A 21,637-nucleotide genomic window follows, 5' to 3' on the forward strand; every position below is an offset into this window, starting at 1 on the left:
TTGAGCTAAAATATACAGAGGAACACAAAATACTTAGTCTACAAGAGAATAGGACTATGTATGAGGAATATAGAGGAGGGAGAGGGGGTTCTGTATTTAGAAACCACCAAAACAAAGTGTGGTTTTACTAGAATTAACCATGAACCTACATTCTGGTAAATATTTGAAAGCTTTGTCATGTGTGAGTTTCAGCACAGCGTGTTCTTTTCTGCAATTATGAGTCATAATTTTATAAAAACATAATTTGGACATTTGTAATGTGAGGACTACTGATCTGCCAGGGCCGTTGAAAAGGCTGTAATGGCCCCCATGACACATTAATGTGTGTAAAAAGACAGAAATGTGTGTTTATGAAAAGGGTGTGGCATCTCTGGGTTTACATTCAGACATCAAAGGCAGACACTCCCCTTTTAGGATAAAATCAAATTGATCCCAAAGAGAAATGATAGTTTTGTAGTGTAATAATGAATGACTAGTTTTGAATAAATAAAAAAGAAGAAACGGTCATGTTGAATAGTCATTGTGTAAGACTGTTACTATGGCCTCTTCGAAGTGTACCTGAAGAAGCCTCTGACTGAAGATACTCTGTTGTTTAACCAATACTGCCACACTGTGTAAAATATAAATAGAAACAGAATGTTATGATTAGCAAATCTCATAAATCCTACATTTTATTCACAAAAGAACATAAACAACATATCAGATGTAAAAATGTTAGCTCATTTTGAATTTGATTTTAGTAACACAAACATAAAAAGTTGGAAGTTCGGAAGACTCCCTGAGCCCATGCAATGATTTCCAGTAGATCATGTTATATCACCTCAAGGCCTGAAGATCATAAGCATCCACTTAAAACCTTTGGTCCTGTCCCATGCGCACAGAGATTCCTCTTTGTTCTCTGATTCTTTAGATAATATTTTAAACTGTGGACGGTAAGATTTCCAGAGTCTTTGCAATTTTATATTGAGGAATGTTTTTCTGAAATTGTTCCACAATTTTTAGACAGTTTGTCTCAGATTAGTGAACCTCTGTCGATCTTTACATCTGAGAGACTCTACCCCTCTGAAATGCACCTTTTATACCCAGTAATGTCACTGACCTGTTGCTGTTAAACCTCATTAGTTGTCAAATGTTCCTCCAGTGCCTCCAGATTTGTGCCAATTACTTTTCCAGCCTTTTGTTGCCCCTGTTCTAACATTTTTTGAGATGTGTTACTGCCATCAAATTCAAAATGAGCCAATATTTGCTTGAAATGGTAAAATGTCTCAGTTTTAGCATCTACTATTTTGTTTATGTTCTACTGGGAATAAGATATGGGTTTATGAGATTTGCAGATCATTATGTTTATACTAACATTTTACACAACATCTCAACTTTTTTTGGAATGGGGTTGTAATTATTTGATGACCAAAAAAAAAAAATCTAATCAACAATCACAGTGTATCTGAAGCTGATTGGCTCACAAAGCATCTGTGATGTGACATAATCATATTTATATAGTCAGAAATTTAGGTTCGCAGTACAAGTGTTAACAAGGCTCACATGATCCAATAGAGTGAATTTCACATTTACAAGTGACAATAAGCAAATGAAAGTTTCCAGTGGAGGTTTTCAGTGGGAGCTTTTATCTTTTGAAATAAATTGTCCATTGCATGAAAATTTTCAGATTAGCTTTAAAATGATTCATTTTAAAGCTGCTTCCAGTAGCCAAAACTTTCACTGTGTAAAGACAATGAAGTCATGTTGCAGATTGTAAAATGAAAAAATGTTGTGCATTTCAGTGTTTAGTTAGTTTTGTTGTGTGTGTTGGACTATAGAGGACAGGCTGAGAAAATCTTCTATGTGTGCTTTGTTCTCACATTGAGTAAATTTGAATGTCTGCCAGTATCAACACACACGGACCAAACGCTGACTGTAATTCATTCTTTTTAATCAACAAGTAACATTTCCATAAATGACAAAACAATGTGATATCGAGTTTCCAGCTTTGTTGTGGAACCTGCCGACTCGAGCTTATGACCCAGCAAAACAAAGCACTCAAGCCACTGTATCAGTATGCCATGGGTCAACAGAAATGGACAGAGTTGTTGTTGCAGATCGTCAATGACCCGCTCAAGGTCACTTCAGTGTGGGCAATCTGGGCATGTTGTTTTCCTGTCAGTCTGACCTACATCTCATTGCACTGGCTAAATATATACAGTAGACCCCTCATTACAAAGCTTCTAGATTAATCTGGATGAAATCTGAGCACTGTTTGCCCTCCATATGTTTGACTGCAGCCTGTACTCACAGACATTCACAGGCTGACTTTCAAATCACAGTCACACAAATATCCAGACACTATCCAAAAACAAAATAGATAAACATAGGAAATAAAAACAAGACTGGCAGATGTAGGTATTTATGCAAACTTGTACAAAGGCTCATTACCATTTCGTGAAGATGGTAGCTATAGCTACATTTGCTTTGCTCATTTTGGAACAATCCTTTTCCACACTTGAAATAAGGCATGTTTGATCTCACTCTTAACGACGTATACAGGCTATGGTTTGTGGCGCTTCGTGCATTACGCACCTGCACATATTTAATCACATGAGGCACAGGTGTGCATTCTTTTAGGGGGAAAAAAAAACCAAACACCCCACTCATTATGAGTGCCTTGGAGCAGGAAACCAATGTGTGTTCCGAATGTGATAAAGGAAAGTGGTTTCCAGTTCTCAGTTTCTTCTTTTCTCTCTCTCCTTGGTATGATTTATCCAATTAACATGTTCATGAGACAATTAAATGTCATTTCACATAGTTGATAAAATAGATATGGATAAAAAAATATTGAATAAACCATTAAACTGTTTGGATAGTTCCTGTTTCAGACACCTTTTTAATATTTATTGTATGTCACAGTTTTATTTAATGTTACTTTTAGTTCATTTTTTGCCCATTTTCTTGAGCTATCACTTTTACTTAGTTGCCAGCTGGGAAGTAGCATACATGCTATTTACTGTTTCTACATGCTATTTTATTTCTAGCTAAACATTTAGCTAAACGGTATACATTAACAGGTTAACTTTGGTTAATGCTAAAGTTTGGGAAGATATATATATATATATATATATATATATATATACGCACACTTTTATTGAATAGGTGTCAGGACAGGTGGCTAGCTATTTGGCTAACACGTTGGCTGATATTTAGAGGGAGAGCATTAGTTCTATAATATTATATGATGTATTACAATATAATGAAGTAGTAAATTATGTTATATTACTTAAGTTAATACTGAAGTTAACCTGTTAATGCATAACTTTTAGCAAACTGTTTAGCTACAAAAAAAATCTAGGTAATTGTTTCCTTTTTCTCCTTGTTAGCTTAATCATTTCAATCAACATCAGTATTTAGACGACGTTGTGATTGAAAATTCAAATTCACTTCTTGACCCTTTCATGTTAATACTAAGAAAAACCAATGGAAAAAAGATTATTTGATTTTTTTTATTAAATTTCTTAAGGACAGTAATAACAGTCTGATTCGTCACATATGGTTTAGATAATAGTTAATAATTTATTAATAATAATTAATTGATCAAAACTCTAAAGTGTATTTGCATAACTTACTTTTGGCATTACATATCCAAACCAGGTGACAGAGATGGTTCAGGCAGGTTTACTTACACTAACCTTTTTTAATAAAATTTATTATAGTTACTAGAGTATCTACTCAACCAAATGAGAGTGGAACGTTAAAAGGTTAAATTACTTATCAATGATATATTTTTTACTTTGCTTTACTGTGTTCAGATGTCAGTCTGAGTTGGTTGCTGTTGCAATAACATAGTGAAACATATGTCTCTGTCATAGTTTCCCAACAGCAGTTTTATGAGTGAGCAGAATGATACTTTAGAACTTGAATTGAATGACTTAATGCATTTAAGAAATATAATTAGTGTTATTAATGTAGTTTGAACCTTATTTGAGAAATTGGATTACATTTTGTGTTTTGCCGTCCACACTTTCTAAAATCTGTTATCCAGTGTTGCATGGCCAAAAAGGACATGGACTGACAATCTGAACAAGGCTGTAGTGTTCAGGTGTTACAGCTGACTCAATATGAGGATTTTAATCAAATGTGTATTTTTTCAAATTAGTTGAGCTACTCTGCATTCTTTCCATGTACCTCCTGGCATCTGAAAATGTACCCCGAGGCACAAGTACCTCTGGCTGGAAATTACTATTATAGAAAGCCAGAAAAACAAACACTCAGCTGTTAATCTGTGGTGCTCATGTGTTCCTTCCATCCTTCCATCCATCCTTTTTATTATGAAAAGATGCAAATGATGCATTTCCGCTCACCTGGTAAAGCCTGGGGAGGAAATTACAATAATTTTTACAAAAAGGACAAAGACTTCTTTAACCTAAAGTTAATAAGGAAACGGTGGTGGCAGAGATGGATGATGTCTCACACTGATTGCTCTCAATGATGTCAATGCATTTAGTCTTTTTTTTGGTTTACAGGAGGGATGAAGAGGAATTGATTGTCTTGTTGATTGGACCTCACATTTCCTGAGGCTTTCTTTCATCAACATGCTACATTACCTCATGCCGCAGAGGCAAAATAGTGAAGTCCTGAGGTTGCTGATCCAGTGATCGAGCAGCATTGTAATTCAATTAGGTTATTTAATGGCTAGATTATGAGCCCAGCAGCGCTTATGTGTGTGACTTAAACTTAAAGCAAGAGCCGGGTAATAAAACAATCTCAAAATGAGATCATGATTAAATTTACGTCAGTCTCTGTGATAAGCATGAAGCATTTTCCGTTGATCCGTTTACAGAACAGATGGTGGCAATAAATACACTTCTAAGTTGGTTGCTAACCACCAAGAAAAATCTAAATAAATAACCTGCAAAATGACTGAGGAAGGAAACTGAGCTGAAACGTACAACTGAATGATTTTAGCTGAAGAGAGCCATGAAAGCAGGAATGAGACTGAAACTGAACTCATGTTTTATTTCCAATAGTTTGCAAAAGAAATCGTAAAACTATCATTCTAACCCTATCAGCATTAACAAACTATATTCAGATTGAGATTGGCAATGAAAATAATATTGAAATAAATTTTTTTGCTCTTCAGCCTCCTCCTGAGAGTCATTTTTAAAAGTGTACTTTCTATTTTTCTCACCTCGAAAGTGGCTTTAAGGTTTTGATTGGACTTGATAGGCATTTATTGGGTTAATGTTGGAGGGAAAAGCTTTTCCTGTCTTGGGGGTGGGGGGAGGAACGTTGACGCTTGGAGGCTCATGAACCCGCAAGTCAAACAGTAATGAAAACAGTTGTGACCTGATTTCAAGAGCCGGGCAAAAAGACGGAGTAGAAATGAGGAAGGAAGATTTTAAGATACAGAAAGCATTAGCCTACTTTATTGATAAAATGTCATGTCTTTCTTTATGCTTTCTTTTTTATTTCTTTTCTGGTTGTCCTGCTTTCATATCTACCTGTTACATATCTGTTTATGTCTGTGTATCTACTTCGGCCACCCCGTCCGGTAAGGAATAGCTGTCACCCGAGGGAACAAAGTGCTAGAGCTTGCTCTTTGGAGCAGGAAGTTGGCACAGGACCAAGGGTGGAAAATCTATACTTGGTTGCATAATATAACATATCTTTACCTCAGATGAACTTGGAGGAGTCCTGGCAGCTGTGAGCAAGCAGGGCTGGAGGGCGGGAGTTTCTGTGTTATTAACTGACTCTGTTTGTGTGGAAGTGTCTGTGTATGTGTTTGGTATGACTGCACACTCTGTGCTTCTTGTAGCTTGTGTTTACTGGACGGTGCTGTGGGCCTGGGGCTGTTTGAGACCTCCTTGACAGAGTGGAGCAGAAACAGTAGAGTCTAATAAAAAAATAAAAAGAAAGTAGAAAAAAAAGCACACAGATTAGAGTGGTGTAGAGTTGAGTTAGACAGAGGCCAAGCAGGGCTCAGACGTTAACACAACTCTGTGGCTCTCCTGGCCTGGCTAGCTATAGTGACTGCTTTCCCAACTACGACTGCACTGTTGCTCCACTGTGAGGGAATTCAGATATAAACTTTCTGCTCTGTTTAAGCTCAGAGAAATAGCTTCAGGATTAGTGTGTGTTACATGGAAAGTTGTATATTTGACTGGAAAATTCAGCACAGCATGAGGATTTCATGTCACAGCCTCAATATAAAACACAGATGGGCCAGATTCAACTCAACTTCGTGAGCTCACAGGGTGAGCCCTGCTCTTCCAACACTCCCGACACATTATAAATTCTCCTCAATGTGGCGTTCGACTAATCTCTTTTGTTTTATGAGCATGTATACGTAGTCTCCCGCCTTTTCTGATGTCACATGATCAGCAGAAGGATGGCTGTCTGACTTGTCAAAAGGAGTGAAACTTAAAACTGGCTTCATTATGGTCTTCATCTGTAATAGAAAGCGTTACCTGTGGCAAGAGGACAAAAACCTTATGGACCTGTCTGTATAGTCCCATATCAATTCACACATTTATTCCTTTTTTTTCCCTCCTCTCCATCTGCACTCTGGATACAAGTATTCCCAAGCCCAAGTTAGGAGTCATATGGGGACCGCAAACTGACTGTATATTGGAGCTTAGCTTTGGAGATTTATGGTGAAGTTGAATAGGGACAGTGTGGGCGGGTATGCAGAGGTGCACGCTATGCTGCTTTATTTTAATACACGAAAGAGCTCAAAGTCTTGAGAACAGCAAAGAGGAGAGAAACAGTGGTTTTCCTCCTTCACATGAGAAAGATTATACAAAGAAATGCAGCCCGGAGAGAAAAAAGAAGGAAAAAGAGAGGGAAATGAGCGGGAGGCTGCAGAGTGTTGTAAATACAGTAGACTGGAGAGCGTTCCATGTCCTTTTTATTTTTCCTTCCAGCTTCATTTGTTTGATTTACTCTCTATCAGTCAGCAGTGGATGTATTGAAGCGAACTTGAAGTATATTTGAGAAAACCTCTTTATAGCCATGGCTGTTTGTATTCCCCTTTTTTTTCTTTCCTTGGAAGCAGACCATGATTAAAACAGGCGATATAGGCCTATTGTATTTCCTAGGGGACTGGAAGGAATGCAAATGCATCATAACCATATTATATTAGTTAGAAACAGTGCGTGTTGCCAAGCCTCTGGATACAGGAGAGGTCTTACACGGTTACTCTAAAGAGTCCCAAAAAGAGCCTGAATCCCACAACTGCAACAACAGGAGAGGTTATTTGACACTGCTGGACTATATTTGACATTTAAACACTGCACTAAAGGCCTCTGCTGCACGAAAAGAAAGTGGGAAAAAAACTAAAAGAAGACCCCCACCTCTAGAGGAAAAAAAAAAAGTGTGTCTGTGTATATGTGCGTGGAGCGCCGCAGAATCCGTTTGGCATTTTTTGTTGTGAAGGAAGCATGTTGCTGGTGGGACTTTGGCCTGCACAATCCCTCCTCTGTTAAAACAATGCAGCAGTTGTCCTCTCTAACCTAATTACTCCCTCCAGGGGGAGAAAGGCAACAGCACCAAATCCCATAGTTAGGAGCTCTGATCTGGGCCCTGCTGTAAGAAAAGGCCTCATTCATTTCTTTCTCTCCATCCACCGCACATGCACAGACACGCAGACACACACACACACACGCACACACAAACATACACTCCTTCTGTTTAACCCTGCGTTTGAGTTTGGCCTGCTAGAAGCTAATTGCGCTCTTATGTATCTTGATATGTGTCTTTATATGTGTTTTTCTTGCCGCTGTAACATTTTATAGTTGTTGTAAAGTTACGGATAAAGGACTTAATTACATCTGAAGGTCATATTATAGTGATATGCTGCTGTGAGCTGAGGATTATAAACAGTACACTGATGTACATATAAACTAAAAGAAAATCCACATGGATTTTTGTGCATTTTCTTTTGTATAAGGAAGCATTCAGGTCATGTAATGCAAACCTGTAACCACATCTTTATTGATATGTAAAGCTAGCCCCCCCCCCCAACACAAACACACACACACACACACAACCTCACCCCCCACCCCCATCCTGAGCATGTATGAGGCAGAGATTAAATCTGACTTGTTTTGTATGTTGAGCTTTAAAATGTTCACATTATGTAAAAGAAAACTAAAAGAATAAATTTATATTGGTAGACTTAAATATTCAGTGTATAGTTATGCCCCTACTTATTGGTGCTCACTCTTAATGTGCTGATATATATACCTATACATCATTCTAAAACTCTTTTCTTACATAAAAATGACCAAACACAGCAACTCTTACCCCTGTTGTTGGTACATTCATTAGTGCTGTCACAGTTAATAGGAAGTCACTTAAAGCACCAGCGTGATGCCGTCAAGCTCCATGTCTTGCCTCTGTCTGGCCTTTCCTTCAACACCCCTGTAGCTACTGAAAACTTTTATTACAGCAACTCCAAAACGAGGAAGTCTGCTTAAAGAGGAGGGGAAAGGGATGTGAGTGCGGTGGCATTCACCAAAACGAGGAAAGGGTGTTAAAATTTTAATTCTCCCACAAGCAACCTGTTTGGTTTAGCTTATTTGTCTCTCCTCTCTCGGGAAGATTAGAGCAGCCATTGTGTGGAGACTGAGGAAATAAGGCTCCGAAGTTTATATTTGGAGATTGTTGGTGCTGCTTTGTCGGTTTAGACTGTCGAGGTTTAGACGTCTTTATTTGTTTATTAAATGGAGGAAGTAAAAATTTATTCATCCCTCCTGAGATCAACATTTTTTTTTTCAGGAGAATCCATAAAGCATCACACCTAAATATCTATTATTAAACTACTTCTATTTGCTTTTATTGAACAGTTACATTCGCATTTTGGACGGTTTTGCAGCATTACTTAAAATAACAAGCTTAGGAGACTACGTGTCCTGGTTTTCTTAGGACACAGAGACATGCTGTTTGTGTTTACCTGTGCGTATCTGTGTGTGTGTGTGTATGTGTGTGTGGTCATGCCCTGTATGCTGTAAGGTCCTTGTTTATTGTGTGTGGGCTAAAATCCGTAACCCCGCGGCAGAATAGGAAGCTGTGCTTTAACAGCATTAGCTGGGCTCATCCTTCAGCGTCCGGCCCGCTTTATTAACCCCATCACTGTCCCTGTAATTCTTTATGTCCTTTATTTATAGTTTATAATCTTTGTTTTTCTGTCCTATCTCAATCTCTCTCAGTTGGCTGCTGTCATTATTAAATCTTCTGGCTCTTGCAGTTTTCTCTATTAACAGCTGATCTATCGTGTTTATGAAGCCCATGTGCCAACTTATTAAACTGCCTCGTCGATGGTACCCATGATTGAGCTCTCTAAAATCAAATCATTAACTTTTTATTGTATTTGCTTGCACTGGCTTTATTAACCCCTCATTATTCTGGAGGTCACAGCCCAGCAGACCCTAAAAGGGCATTGTGGATCTTTTGTGGATCTTTACTTTAAATTTCATTGGTGCTTTTCTGTCTGTTTAATTTCAGCGAAACATATAACACAAGAAGGATTTCAGGAAATTTTTCTTTATTCTTTAGTTCTTTATTATTTTTATTTTTGTCCCTTCCCTCCTTTTTGTTTTATGTTCTTTATGCCATTCTTTTTGCCAAGAGGTGTCTGTCTTTATCAGGGTGAGTACAGACACATAAAAACACACCTCTGTCAAAGATTCGCCTCTGGTTTGGTGTTTTTTGCCCACTGAAAGCACAAGCCAGCTGTAAGTAAAGCCCCACAGGCTGTGATGTCAGCTTTTCCTTTCATTTAAGATGTATAGATGCAGGATCAGACCATCAGGGTATAATTAATTACTTATAACTAGGACTTAAGCTCAGTTACTTGGCGAATTTAAACGTAAAGGTAGGGAGAATATATAGACAATCATAATGGGTGGGTGAGCAGACGTGGAGTGGGGGTTGTGAATTAGGGATGGCGGCAAAGCATTTGCATAAAGGGCAGGGCAGCATGCCCAATGGTGGAAAAGGTTGGCATCACGCCTTTCAGACTGGCATAGAGGGAAGACTGGAGAGGGAGACAGAGAGAGAAGGGGGAGGTGTAGTCAATAGTGCATCCCTTGTTCAGAAAGAGGAGGTCCCTAGCTGTTGGCAGGAGAGCAGCCTAAATCTCTAGTTTGATTGTGTGCTAGATTGGCCCTTTATTTGTCTGATTGCAAAGCGTTCAACGCTGCTTTAGTAGCAAGCTTCTCTGGAGCCTTTCATTGAGGAGGGAGTCTTTCTGTCTCTGCCTGTTCTGTGATTGTCTCCACACATATGTCTCAGAGTTGAGACTGAATGCAATCAGCGTATCGGGCCGGGAAAGTTTCTGACCTGTATGTTTAGTCGACTCTCAATCCGCCCTGTGGCTGCTAGCTTCCAGCTAAAGTTAGCGACATAGCTACAATTTGACTTGATGCCAGAATATTGTGTAATTTTTATAGACAAATACAGGCCAGAAAACAACTGCTGAGAGGCAGCCAGCGGCTGGCTGTCTGTATTTATCTGTGTGTCTCTTACATTGTGTTTCTCACAGCCACTGCTGCTCCCCTCATGTGGCTCCAGCGATGCTCAGAGTGAAAGGGACAGTTATTCATGTGGACATGTTATTTTTGTCCTTTAGTCCATAAGTAATGTGTATAGAGTCTTAGTGTTCTCCACATCACCAGCTGCTGCAGTCATGAGCAGCAAGAGTGTGATGCATGTAAACTCCACGCATCCGTAAACCTTAAGAGCCCTTTTCAGTTATTAGTGGTGAATTACTGACTTCTTAATTTCAGGATCAAGGGGTTTATTTTTGTTGTTTTTTATGTTTTAATACCAGTTTTAACATAAATGATAACAGATTATTGGAATGGCTACAACAAGTGATTACTTGGTATTTTTTAATGCAGCCATAACAGAAAAATAATTTCAAATGATAAATGGCTTAAACTGAAAGTGTATTTTTAAGCAATCATTACGAACTTGTGCAAGACACGAAACACTATTCTAACAAAACAGACTGCAACATGTTCACATGGGACTGAATTCTGACTATTTTTCCATCACTGGAGTGATGAAATCACGAGTAAACAAATGGATTCAAGAAAAAGCACCAATTCAGCAATATTAGAGACATAAATAAAGTTCCGGAAAACTGAAAATAGTTATAAATTCAAATTTATGTTCCATGTATTCAGTATATTAGAACAAGAATTCTTTCTATTTAAAAAAATGTAAGCCTTAAATATGCTTTCTTTATATTGCACCATTAGATCATCAATACTGAAGCATTAATATGCAAGCAGTTATATGAGGCAATAAAACAGCTTAAACAGTAAAGAACTGATCTGAAATGTCTGCAGAGCCCTGCGGCTCCATCACATGACCGTAATTAAGCAGCTAAAGTAGCATTCAATACACAAAACTGCATAAAATTGTATTTAACTTTGTTTCAGATCGTTTTCCTCTGCAAATCTTCTAAAGTTTCAATGAAGACTTTGAATAACAACAGTCTTGAATAATGTGTGAAATAAGAGGATTTTCCAGCTTTAAAGAAGAAATTAAAGTTTCTACAACTCAGTCTTAAAGCTGTAGTTGTCTATCTGTAACAGTTCAGAGAATTTAATTGTTTTTCCTTTTATCCCTCCTAATATGAATTGTTGTGGATGTTTAATTAAGACTGTATTAATAAAAAATTTTAGGAAGTTATTGCAGCTTGTGCAACTATTACTGACTTTTTGTAAATGCAAATATATTTTATGAAATTGGGTTTTACATACCTTTATTTCGTCTAATTTTTTATGATTAAAATTGTTGTGCATGTACACAGAGTCATGTCAATTATAAAAGGGATGCAAGCTATGACGGACTAGTACCAACTGTTGTATTTGTTTTAACAAAATTAGATTTTTTTTAGAACCAGATTATATTATATAGGAACACATTAATTGTATTTATGAAATAGAGGCCTTGCATTAGAATTTCAGAGTTATAATTTTTATAAAACATAAATAAATGTTACAATGCAGTAAAATATATGAATTTGTGAATCATAATAATCCAGTTCAACATGAAACATGGTGAAAAGACCTGTTAGCAAATCTTTTACCTTTTAGATACTTTAGATAAATTTGGAGTTTTTAATACTTTGTTATATAATAATGATTTTAAGATTTGATATATACATAAATCACCCTTTTTTGTTCATATTCTTTAGCAGTAGAGATTTGACATCATCTGTCAGACTGCTGATGCAAGCTGTAGAGTTTTTGCATTAAATATTGACGAGGTTTTGTTGTTTCAGATAAAAAAAAAACAAGTATTGATGGAAACAGAAAGCTGTTGATTGTTTCTAAAGCTGCTTATGAGGGAAAAACCCAGGATTTTTGAGGAGATTTGATTAAAAAAACAAACAAAAATCCCAATTGTTTCAGCACTAAGAAGAATCGGAAGATGGAGGACAGAAGTTCAGGTTGGAAACTTTGTGATGCTTTCGGATCGCATGGATTATAACCTGACACCAGCCAACTGCTTTGAAGAGCACCTGTGCTCTCTCATAAATCCATGCGAACCCAAACGTCATGCACCTGGCGTCAGGAGGTCGGACACACAGCTGTGTTAGTCTAAAACCATCCAAGGGTCAACCCTTACAGGAGCATTCTTCCAAACATCACAAACAACAAAGTGGAAAACTAATTGTGTAACAACACGTTAAGAGCAACAGTAGGGCTGTTTACGTTCGGGCTCAGCTTCAGGCAGACAGCAGACACCTGCTTGTGTTGTTTTGGTTCGCTTTATTCTGTTTAGTGAAAGGCTGACTTAGGCATTTCATATTCATGTTTTTCAAAAGAGAAGTAATGCCTACGACTTTGCTGAGCAGCAAGTTAACACATGAAGCTGAAGACTCTTTTAATATCAGGCTATGTTGAAATTCTGATTACAAATTCACAGGGCTGTGGTGCAACATTCCTTTAGCTTTTGGGCATATTGATAAATAGATGTATGTCAACCAGAGAGTAGATCAAAAATAATATGACATACAGGAGAGTGAAGGTTTATGAACTGTACTGTTCACATGGTGTGATATATAACTTAATGAAGCGCTTCTGACAGGTTCATCAAACATGTATCACCTTCCATCGAACCAACGCAGGAACGTGGGATCAAAGAGAATAAAAGTGGTAAATGCATTTCTTTGTTGCAGGCCAGCCGCATTACATGTTTACCGATTATAGAGTCGGTTTTTACCAGAGTAGAAAATTAGCACCCGTCACCAGCCAAATGCTGCTAAAAGCTGGCTGTGGTTTGTAAGTTTGTCTCTACAACCAGCCACTTTGGCAAGCTTCTCATTTCGACTTTTTTTCCTTTTGTTGGTGTACAGGTTTAAATAGTTATTTAAGATGCATAATGTCAGGCTAATAGTATGACTATTATCTAGTCTGTGCTGGCAGCAGCGTGAGCAGCAGTTGTCTGTTGACTGGCACGGTGAGAAAACACTCAGTCATGGCTGTTGTGCTGCTGAGTTGGCCTGTCGCAGCATGGCTGATCAGTCAAACACACGTTGGTGAGATGCAGGGCGGTTCCTTTATCCTGCGTTTTTTTGTTTTCTTTCTTTCTTACCCAGCAGCAACAAGCAGATCTGTTCAAGGACACGTTTTTTTTTTGTTTGTTTTTTTTTTTTGCGTCTGCGTGCATGATAATGTGCAAAAAGAAAAATCATATAATCTGATTTTCTTTCACAGGTAACTCTGTGTTATCACCTTAAACCACCTTAAGTTTAGGTAGAATATAGGTCTGTGTGCTCCTTTTATCCTCAGTGTCCTCATCAATATTGCTGTTGTCATCCAAGAGAATCTACGTGTCTCCACATGTCATTTCAACTTAAGCATGAGGAAATGTTTTTTCAAATGTATGAAGAAAATCACCAGAACAAAATAGCCTGCAGCCACCAGCTCCACCTTCATCCCTTTCATTATGCTGCTCTCACAGATAGTGTTTTTATTTTATCCCCTTTTTTTGCACTTGTAACACGATTTTGTGTTGCGTGATTTGATTGCAAGGGCAAGACGATTATGTTTCCTGTTGTTACTTAAAATCCAAGGCTGATTTGAGGACAAAGTAGGAGCTCCAGAGGTCCGAAAGAGCCCAGACCGTTTTCGCAGCTTTGTGGGACTGGAATGCAGCATGCGTGCCTCTTCATCAGCCGCCCCCACACCCCTCACAGCCCTCCCCGGGCACGTTAGCACGCAGCCACCACAAATTGCTTGCAGACTTTTCACACATAGTAACGTGGCGGTTTGTAAACTCAGATAAGTCAAACCAACGTAGAGCACTGAGCTCTGTGGATCTTTATGCATCACCAGCTTGACACAATAACAAAGAGGCTGTGTGGTGTTCTGAGGTGATGTGCCCCCCCCCCCCCCCCCCCCCCCCCCCCCCCCCCCCCCCCCCTTACCCTCCTTGCTTTTTAAGATTTAATCCTATGGCATCTCACCTACATGTCTGTTTCTGATGATTAACAGGAGTGATAATAGTGGAGGATAATGCAGATGGAAATGTATCTTGGCTTCAGTATAAAACCTTGCAAGCTAAAGACATCATCGAAGGAGTTTTGTTTGTCTTGGATGGTACTGAAGGAGATTTCTGCACTCATAAAGTTCCACACTTTACTACAAACTTACACTGAGAAGGGAAACCGTATGAGACCAATAAAAGATGCTAAACTTGAAGAATCCAGATGCAGTCTTTTTAAATATCCCACAGTATCAGCCTCAGTCACACAGGCCTCTAACTTTTGCATCCTCTAACCCTTTTTCCTCATACCCTGGCTCGCTGTCAGCGGTCTGCAGCGAGGTGAGGAGAAGTCAGTGTCAGGGCTCTCCACGCGGGGTCAGGGACACTCAGCTGGGCAGGAGCGGACGCAGACGAGCCCCACCAGCACAGAGCTGCACTAATGAAGGGCCCAGCAGCTGTGAGGCCCTCGGGTTATGCAGACCATTGGCTTAATTGGCCTAATGAGATGCAGCTTAACCACAGTGAGGTCGGGTGCCACAGGACAGACGCCTGGTAAAGGGTCAGAAAGAGGCAGAAAGTTTTTTTCATTTTGTTTTTTGTTGTGAGTTTGTTGGTGATATTGTGCTAATTTTCTGGTCAGTCAAAAGGGTTAAAATGACTTTGATGAAACATTGTAATATGGGTTGGAACACAAAATATACAAGCCAGAGTTTTATTATAGTAAAAAGAAAAAGAAAGAAAGAAACAAAAAAAGACAAAAGGAAAAAAAAGCAATTTTGTGTGCCAGAGTTTTGATTGTTTGGCTTGAGGATTTGGACTTTGGTGCAAATCTCACTACCTCAATGATTTCTTGGAAAGCCACCCAAAGTTACTTTACATCACGTTACAAATTATTCTTCTAATTGATATGTTGTTGCCTTCAGTCACACACATTTCCCATCCATCTATTTTACTAATTTTTATTTATTTATTCTGTTAAGAGGTGGACCTGAGTAATTGAGTCTACAGTTATTAATATTTTTTATTACATGCATTAACCATATGTTTTTCAAACCAGATCATATATAGTTTTTTTTTGGTGAACACTTATCAACTGATATTGTTTTTGCATTTTTCTAAAAATAAACTATGTAGAAATACATTCAGTAATGGTCTCACAGTTGCAATTTTAAGGGTTTTTATCAAAAATATTAATAATTAACAAAAATATGTATTATATATTTGAAAGGATGAGCTTCCCATTGTTTATTCACATGAAGCTGAAAATGCAAAGGCGCACTAATGACTCAAACTCAGGTCGTTTTTTTCCACAGTAAAGATCCTTTTCTCTCCTCAATGAAAGAGTTAATCTGAAGTTGGCAGCCAACTCCTCTCAGTCTCGGCCAGACGTGCGGAGAATTGCAAAATACTTAACTTAAAATCATGCATGTAGCCTTTTCATTGCCTCCCCCCCTCGTCTTTTTTATTTTAATTCAGCTGCCTATTTTAAAATAGAAATATTTAGAAATAAAGCTGATGCCTGTGCAATGAGGAGAAGGATTGGTGCTGATATCTGATTTAGAAATGTCCCAAAATAAAAATACGCTTTTTTTCAAGTTCTGTAATAATTATAGATTTAGAGTGAGTTTTTACTTTTAATAATAATAATAATAATAATAATAATAATAATAATAATAAAAGACTACGAAACTTATTTAAATATATAAAAAGATAAAAGTAATTTAGGACGTTACTACCACGTCAGTAACTTGACTGGTTTTATTTTCTAATAATATTTTCTGTCTTTTTATCTGTACTAATTGATTTCGGGTTTTAAAATTGGTATAAAATGTGTCATTTATTGTATTTTTTTTTAAAATATATATTATTATTCTTATATATGCTATTCTTTGCAGAGAAACAACGTTTCCTATGATTTTCCAAGTAGTTATATTTAACTGGCCAAAGAGAAATGAAGAAGAAAAGAAAAACAGGAATAGGAGAAGAAGAACAAAGACGAAGAAGAAGAAAAATAGTAGAAGAAGAACTAGTAATGATGGCGTATTTTTAATTGCTCTGGCATATTTTTTGCTCGTATTAACGAGGGCCTGGATGGTTTTCGAAGGAAGCAGCCATATAAACACGACTTAAACTGTGAGGAAATGGGTTTATTAATGTTTTTTTTATTATTATTACTTATTTTCCCCAGGCTTTAACCTTGTTCCACAAAGCGTCGTGTGTTAACTGGATCCAGCATTGAAAAAAAGAAGCTAATGACATGTCTCGTGCAGCCTATAAAAGAAGTCTCGCGCTGTAAACACCGACACCTCCGACTTCTAATTGATATTTAGCCCGAATCAAAGCTAAAGGCCAAGCACATTTGACCTTAATTTAATTTCCAGGTAAGGAGATTATCCTAGAGCCTTCTTCCATGCCTTTTCGACTACCCAAATAAGCATATATCCTATATTTGAGAACGGAAACGTGAGAATGGTACAATATAGGCACAGTGTGGCGCAGCAGATAGTGCAGACATGCAAATCCTCCTGTTTAGATGATCGTTTTCCCTCACGTCAGATTTGGCAGTTGAAAAGAATAGTTATTTCTGGGAAATAAATATGTTACCTCTCAGCCCGTGGAAGGCAAATAGCATAGCTAAGGAAAACGACTTAAACCTCCTTGTAGTCAAATTCTGCTGACATTTGAATGGTGGTTTATTTGCATTTTGGCAGGGTCACCTAGCGAGCTTTAATTCATTTTGAATAGTACAGACGCAGGAAATCACATTCAAGTGCCAGTTATCTTCTCCCGCTACAAGAAGTTTCTGCAGGTGCAGGCAAACATAATTATATTCCCTCCCCCCTCTCACACACACACCACAAGGATATTTGTAAATTCTCCCAGCTTTCTTTTGTGGTGTTATCTGAACACACATCAAACTTTGGCATTGGTCAGTGGCACAGAAAGAGGCTGGAGGTGGAGATGTGCTGTCCTTCCCCATGTTAGCAGATGATGGGTGAGAGGCAGAGTTTCATTAAGCTGCTGGAAATGCAGTGCTGGGAGGAGGCCGTGATGTTTATCAGTGACAGAATGGTTGCATTGTGTGCAATTGACAGTTTGTATGTGTAATTCCGCTTTCATTGGAGAAGGGTTTCAATGATGTTTGCCATTTTAAAGTTTAATTTTCTTCCTTTTTCAGGCTACATTAAGAAAAAAATTTGCCCCAAAGAGATTTTTTTAATGAAATATTTGGTGAAAACGGTCATTATTTCCAGTTAATTAATCCTTTCCATTTGTCAAATGCCATGAAATGTAGGAATTTATGCTTGAAATCATCCCAAAACTTTTAAAAAAGGATGGAATTAGCCATCTATTTACTTTATCATGAGTGAACACATATTGTCTGGCATTGCTTGTAGAATTGCTGACTCTGTGAGGAGCTTAATAATCTGAAGGTGTCATTGCCATGGATTTGGACGACTTTTCCTCTCCAGACAGTTTTTGGTTGGTGTCACACGCCTCTGCTCCATGCTTTTTGAATCGCCAGCGCTCATGCCTTCAGTGGTGCTGTCTTCAGAGCAGGGAGCAGGTGCAGCCCTGAGTGACACGCTTCACAACCAGGCAACATGGCAGTCGTTGCTGTTGCCTCCCGAGAGGAAGCGCTGAGCAAATTTGGGATTTCTGAGAGACACTCGCACTCTTGCCGATCATTTATCTGCTGCTTGCTGTGCTGTTCAAAACAGCTGAGGCAAATTCTGTCGCTTCTGTCCTCCCCCCATCCCCTCTTTTTAAACCCATGTCAGTGTTTGTGCCTTCTAAATCATCCCGTCATTCACTCCTGTGTGTGCAGAGAGCGGAGTGTGGCTGCCTGGGTTTGCTTCTCCCTCTTTGTTTGCTGTGGTAAACCCACGAGCAGCTGCCGGTGGTGGGGTCTGGAGGGACTCTGAAGCTGTGTGTCCTCTTTTTGCCATCCTCTGCCAAGGTGGCATTATGCAAGCAGAGAGAGGGGTAGAGAGAGGCAGAGGAGGGCGGGCAAGCGGGGGAGTTTGTGTGGGGTTTGAGGACACGAAGCGGCGGCGGCCATAGTAAAGATGGAGGCAGGCTGAGGGCTGTGGAGAAGGGTGCAGGAGAAGACTTGTTCCCCTGAACTTTGCCTCTGTGTCAGGGTGGAGCTTGTCGATTTGGCAAATTGTGCAGCATCGGACAAGGCTGCGCGCTCTCTCACACCCCCACCTGCTCCACCACCACCTCCTCCTTCCTCCCCTCCTAACCCTCTCCTCTTTCTCTTTTACCCTCCCTTTTCAGCTCTTGAAGCGAACGCATTGGCTGGGCTACAGGCATCTTGTTGCCAAATAGGTGGGCCCTACTCGCACTGGCAGAGGCTCAAGCAATGGTTAGGGAAAGAACGCGGAGAGGACGAGAGACGGCCAACGAGAAACAGAAAGAGAAAGAGAGAGAGTTGGAGAGAAAAGGGGAAAAAAGAAGCAGCACTCAGCTTTGCCAGCGGTCGCATGCGCTCGTCCAACATTGATTCGGCTCTCTGTTTTTTTTTCCCCCCTATTCTGTGCTCTGCTCTCCCTGGCCCCCCCATCTGTGTGTGTTTGCAAGTGTGTGTGTGAATCTTGTGCCGGGCCCAGGGATCAGGACAGACACCACTACCAACACTTTGCCAGTATTTTTTCCTTTTTTTTTTTTTTTTACTTCCAAGATTGAATTTTGACATTTTTGGTGAAGCACAAAGGACGTTTATTTTAAACGTACTATTATTGTTTTTTTTTTTTTTGTTTGTTTTGTTTTTTTTTTTTATAGTGCAATAATTTTTCATATATTTGTCAGATTTTTCCTTTTTCTATGCTTCAGAATTTTCTTTTTCTCTTTTGCAGTAGGATTTTTATGTTTTGGTTGTAAACTTTGGCCCACTGTTTTTTTTTTTTTTGTTTTTTTTTTTCCTGAGCAGCGTGTTCTGCTAATTAATTTTTTTTACATACCACCCCCCCAATCCAAGTTTTTTTTCTTTCTTTTTTTTCCTATCCTAATTCTCCACACCCTGCCAAACCAGCACTCGCTTTACATTGGGGAGCGCGGGAGGATAGAGAAAAAAAAAAACTGGTGCAGGAGATTTTTTTTCCTTTTTTTTTCCACTTTAAACGCTGTGCCAAATTTATGATGAGAGTGCAAAATGGTAACTACCAGGCCGTCTGTCTTCCTCTTAGCAGTGTGGTTTTCTGTGGTGATTTGTGTCTGCTTTCAGTTTGTTGTGGAAATGTGAGTCTGGTTGGAGCTCCCCTTGCATGGTAGCTGAGATAGGGAAATGGTATGGCTGATCTTTTAGCAGCACATTTCACCAGTGGTCTAGTGGCGGCAAAGCTTGGCGGTGGTGAGCGACCGATGTGTGGCAACCCTGGCACAGGAGCCCTGTGGCGAGATCTAGGCTTTGTTGCCCAGAGATATGTAGTGAAGGTATTATGGTGCAGCAGAATAACTTGTCTTTTTGCAGCAGGGAAACCGGGAGTGCAACTTGGCTCAGTTTTTCATCCACTTTTGGATACATGCATTAGTTTTTCTTTACATTGTTTTTGTTATTTTCTGAAGAATATTGTTTTACGTTGCAAAGATTTTTTTCATTTTTTATGGCTGCATGTTTGCATGTTTTGCCATGTTATGAATATGCATGACAATAATATTTTATTCCAGGTTAATTTGACATATAATCGCTATAAATATCATTTAGATGCAGCTCTATATTTTAAAAGATTTTCATTAATTTCTTAATTTATTTCAAACTGCTTGCTCTTCAATTTAAAAGCCATCTTTCTCTCTCTCTGATCCAGGATGAATTTCATCCCTTCATCGAGGCCCTCCTCCCCCATGTCCGTGCCTTCTCCTACACTTGGTTCAACCTGCAGGCCCGCAAACGCAAGTACTTCAAGAAGCACGAAAAGAGGATGACCAAGGACGAGGAGCGTGCGGTGAAGGACGAGCTGCTGGGGGAGAAGCCAGAGATCAAGCAGAAGTGGGCCTCGCGCCTGCTGGCCAAGCTCCGCAAGGACATCCGGCCTGAGTTCCGCGAGGACTTTGTGCTCACCATCACAGGGAAGAAGCCCCCCTGCTGCGTGCTGTCCAACCCTGACCAGAAGGGCAAGATCCGCCGCATCGACTGCCTCCGCCAGGCCGACAAGGTGTGGAGGCTGGACCTGGTCATGGTCATCCTGTTTAAGGGCAGCCCCCTGGAGAGCACGGACGGCGAGCGGCTGGTCAAGTCGCCCCAGTGCTCCAACCACGGTCTGTGCGTCCAACCTCACCACATCGGGGTGACGGTCAAGGAGCTGGATCTCTACCTTGCCTACTTCGTCCACACACCAGGTATGTAGTTACAGATCACAGCATGCCTTTAGTTTTTGTTTTTGTTTGTTTTGTCTGACACACACACAATTTTCCATTAGAGTCACAGCTTAAAACCAGACCCAGTGCCAAGCCTTTATAAACCCAGTCAGGACTGGGATAAGGATCTAGTCTTGACATTTAAAGGGACAATCTGCCAAGAAGCCCCCACAAACCAGAAAAAGTCTCTGATGGATATTTCTATCTGGTTTAAAGAGATTCTGAGAATTTGACAGTCAGGCTTAAAACCTGTGTTTACTAAGAGATATGTTTGCGTCGGTACATTTGTTCAAGCATTTGTGTGCAAATTTGCCTAAATCCAAATGTGCATGTTTTGCTGTGCCATCGGTAAACAAAAGCATCTGCAGACCTGTTTATCTGCGCGTGCACGTCTGCGTGCATCCGCGTGCGTGTGAGAAGCAGCTTGTCATGCGTCTTTAATCCCTGTGTATGTGCACTGTGAGACTGGTGTGTGTGTGCAGGTTGCTCAGTGTGTGTGCTTGGTGGTCTGGAGAGTGCAGTGACAGCTGGCCGGGTCCCAGGTAGTTCAGGAGGCAGGGAGAGTCAGGCTGTCTGCAGCGCCCGTCGCCTCAGCCTATCGCTGCTCTCCACACACACACCGCCACTCATAAGTGGACACACTCACACACAGGAGCGCTAACTCAAACACCCTAACCTCACCGTTTGTTTTACAATTTACAGTTTATTTTGATTCAATAATTTTTTTTATATTTTCCCACTTTTATTTAAAGAATACTAATTAACCTGTAGTTGCATGGCTCAA

At 39.5% G+C, this 21,637-nt stretch overlaps 1 protein-coding gene across 17 annotated transcripts in view; it reads left to right on the top strand.

Moving 5' to 3' along the window:
* The window catches only part of nfixb (nuclear factor I/Xb), a 177,297-nt gene that overhangs the window by 23,958 nt on the left and 131,702 nt on the right, over positions 1–21,637 (top strand). For 8 of the 17 annotated variants that reach the window (XM_041996882.1, XM_041996910.1, XM_041996920.1 and 5 more), the window contains one exon: positions 20,304–20,835. In XM_041996882.1, coding sequence (XP_041852816.1) covers positions 20,304–20,835 — 532 coding nt within the window. Of the gene's footprint in view, positions 1–16,454; positions 16,627–16,686; positions 16,875–19,455; positions 19,655–19,850; positions 19,933–20,303; positions 20,836–21,637 lie in introns of those variants that run through there. The other 9 variants (XM_041996985.1, XM_041996993.1, XM_041996964.1 and 6 more) reach the window with 9 other exon arrangements.

Source organism: Melanotaenia boesemani, chromosome 2 (genome assembly GCF_017639745.1).
Source record: "Melanotaenia boesemani isolate fMelBoe1 chromosome 2, fMelBoe1.pri, whole genome shotgun sequence".
Lineage (NCBI taxonomy): Eukaryota > Metazoa > Chordata > Actinopteri > Atheriniformes > Melanotaeniidae > Melanotaenia > Melanotaenia boesemani.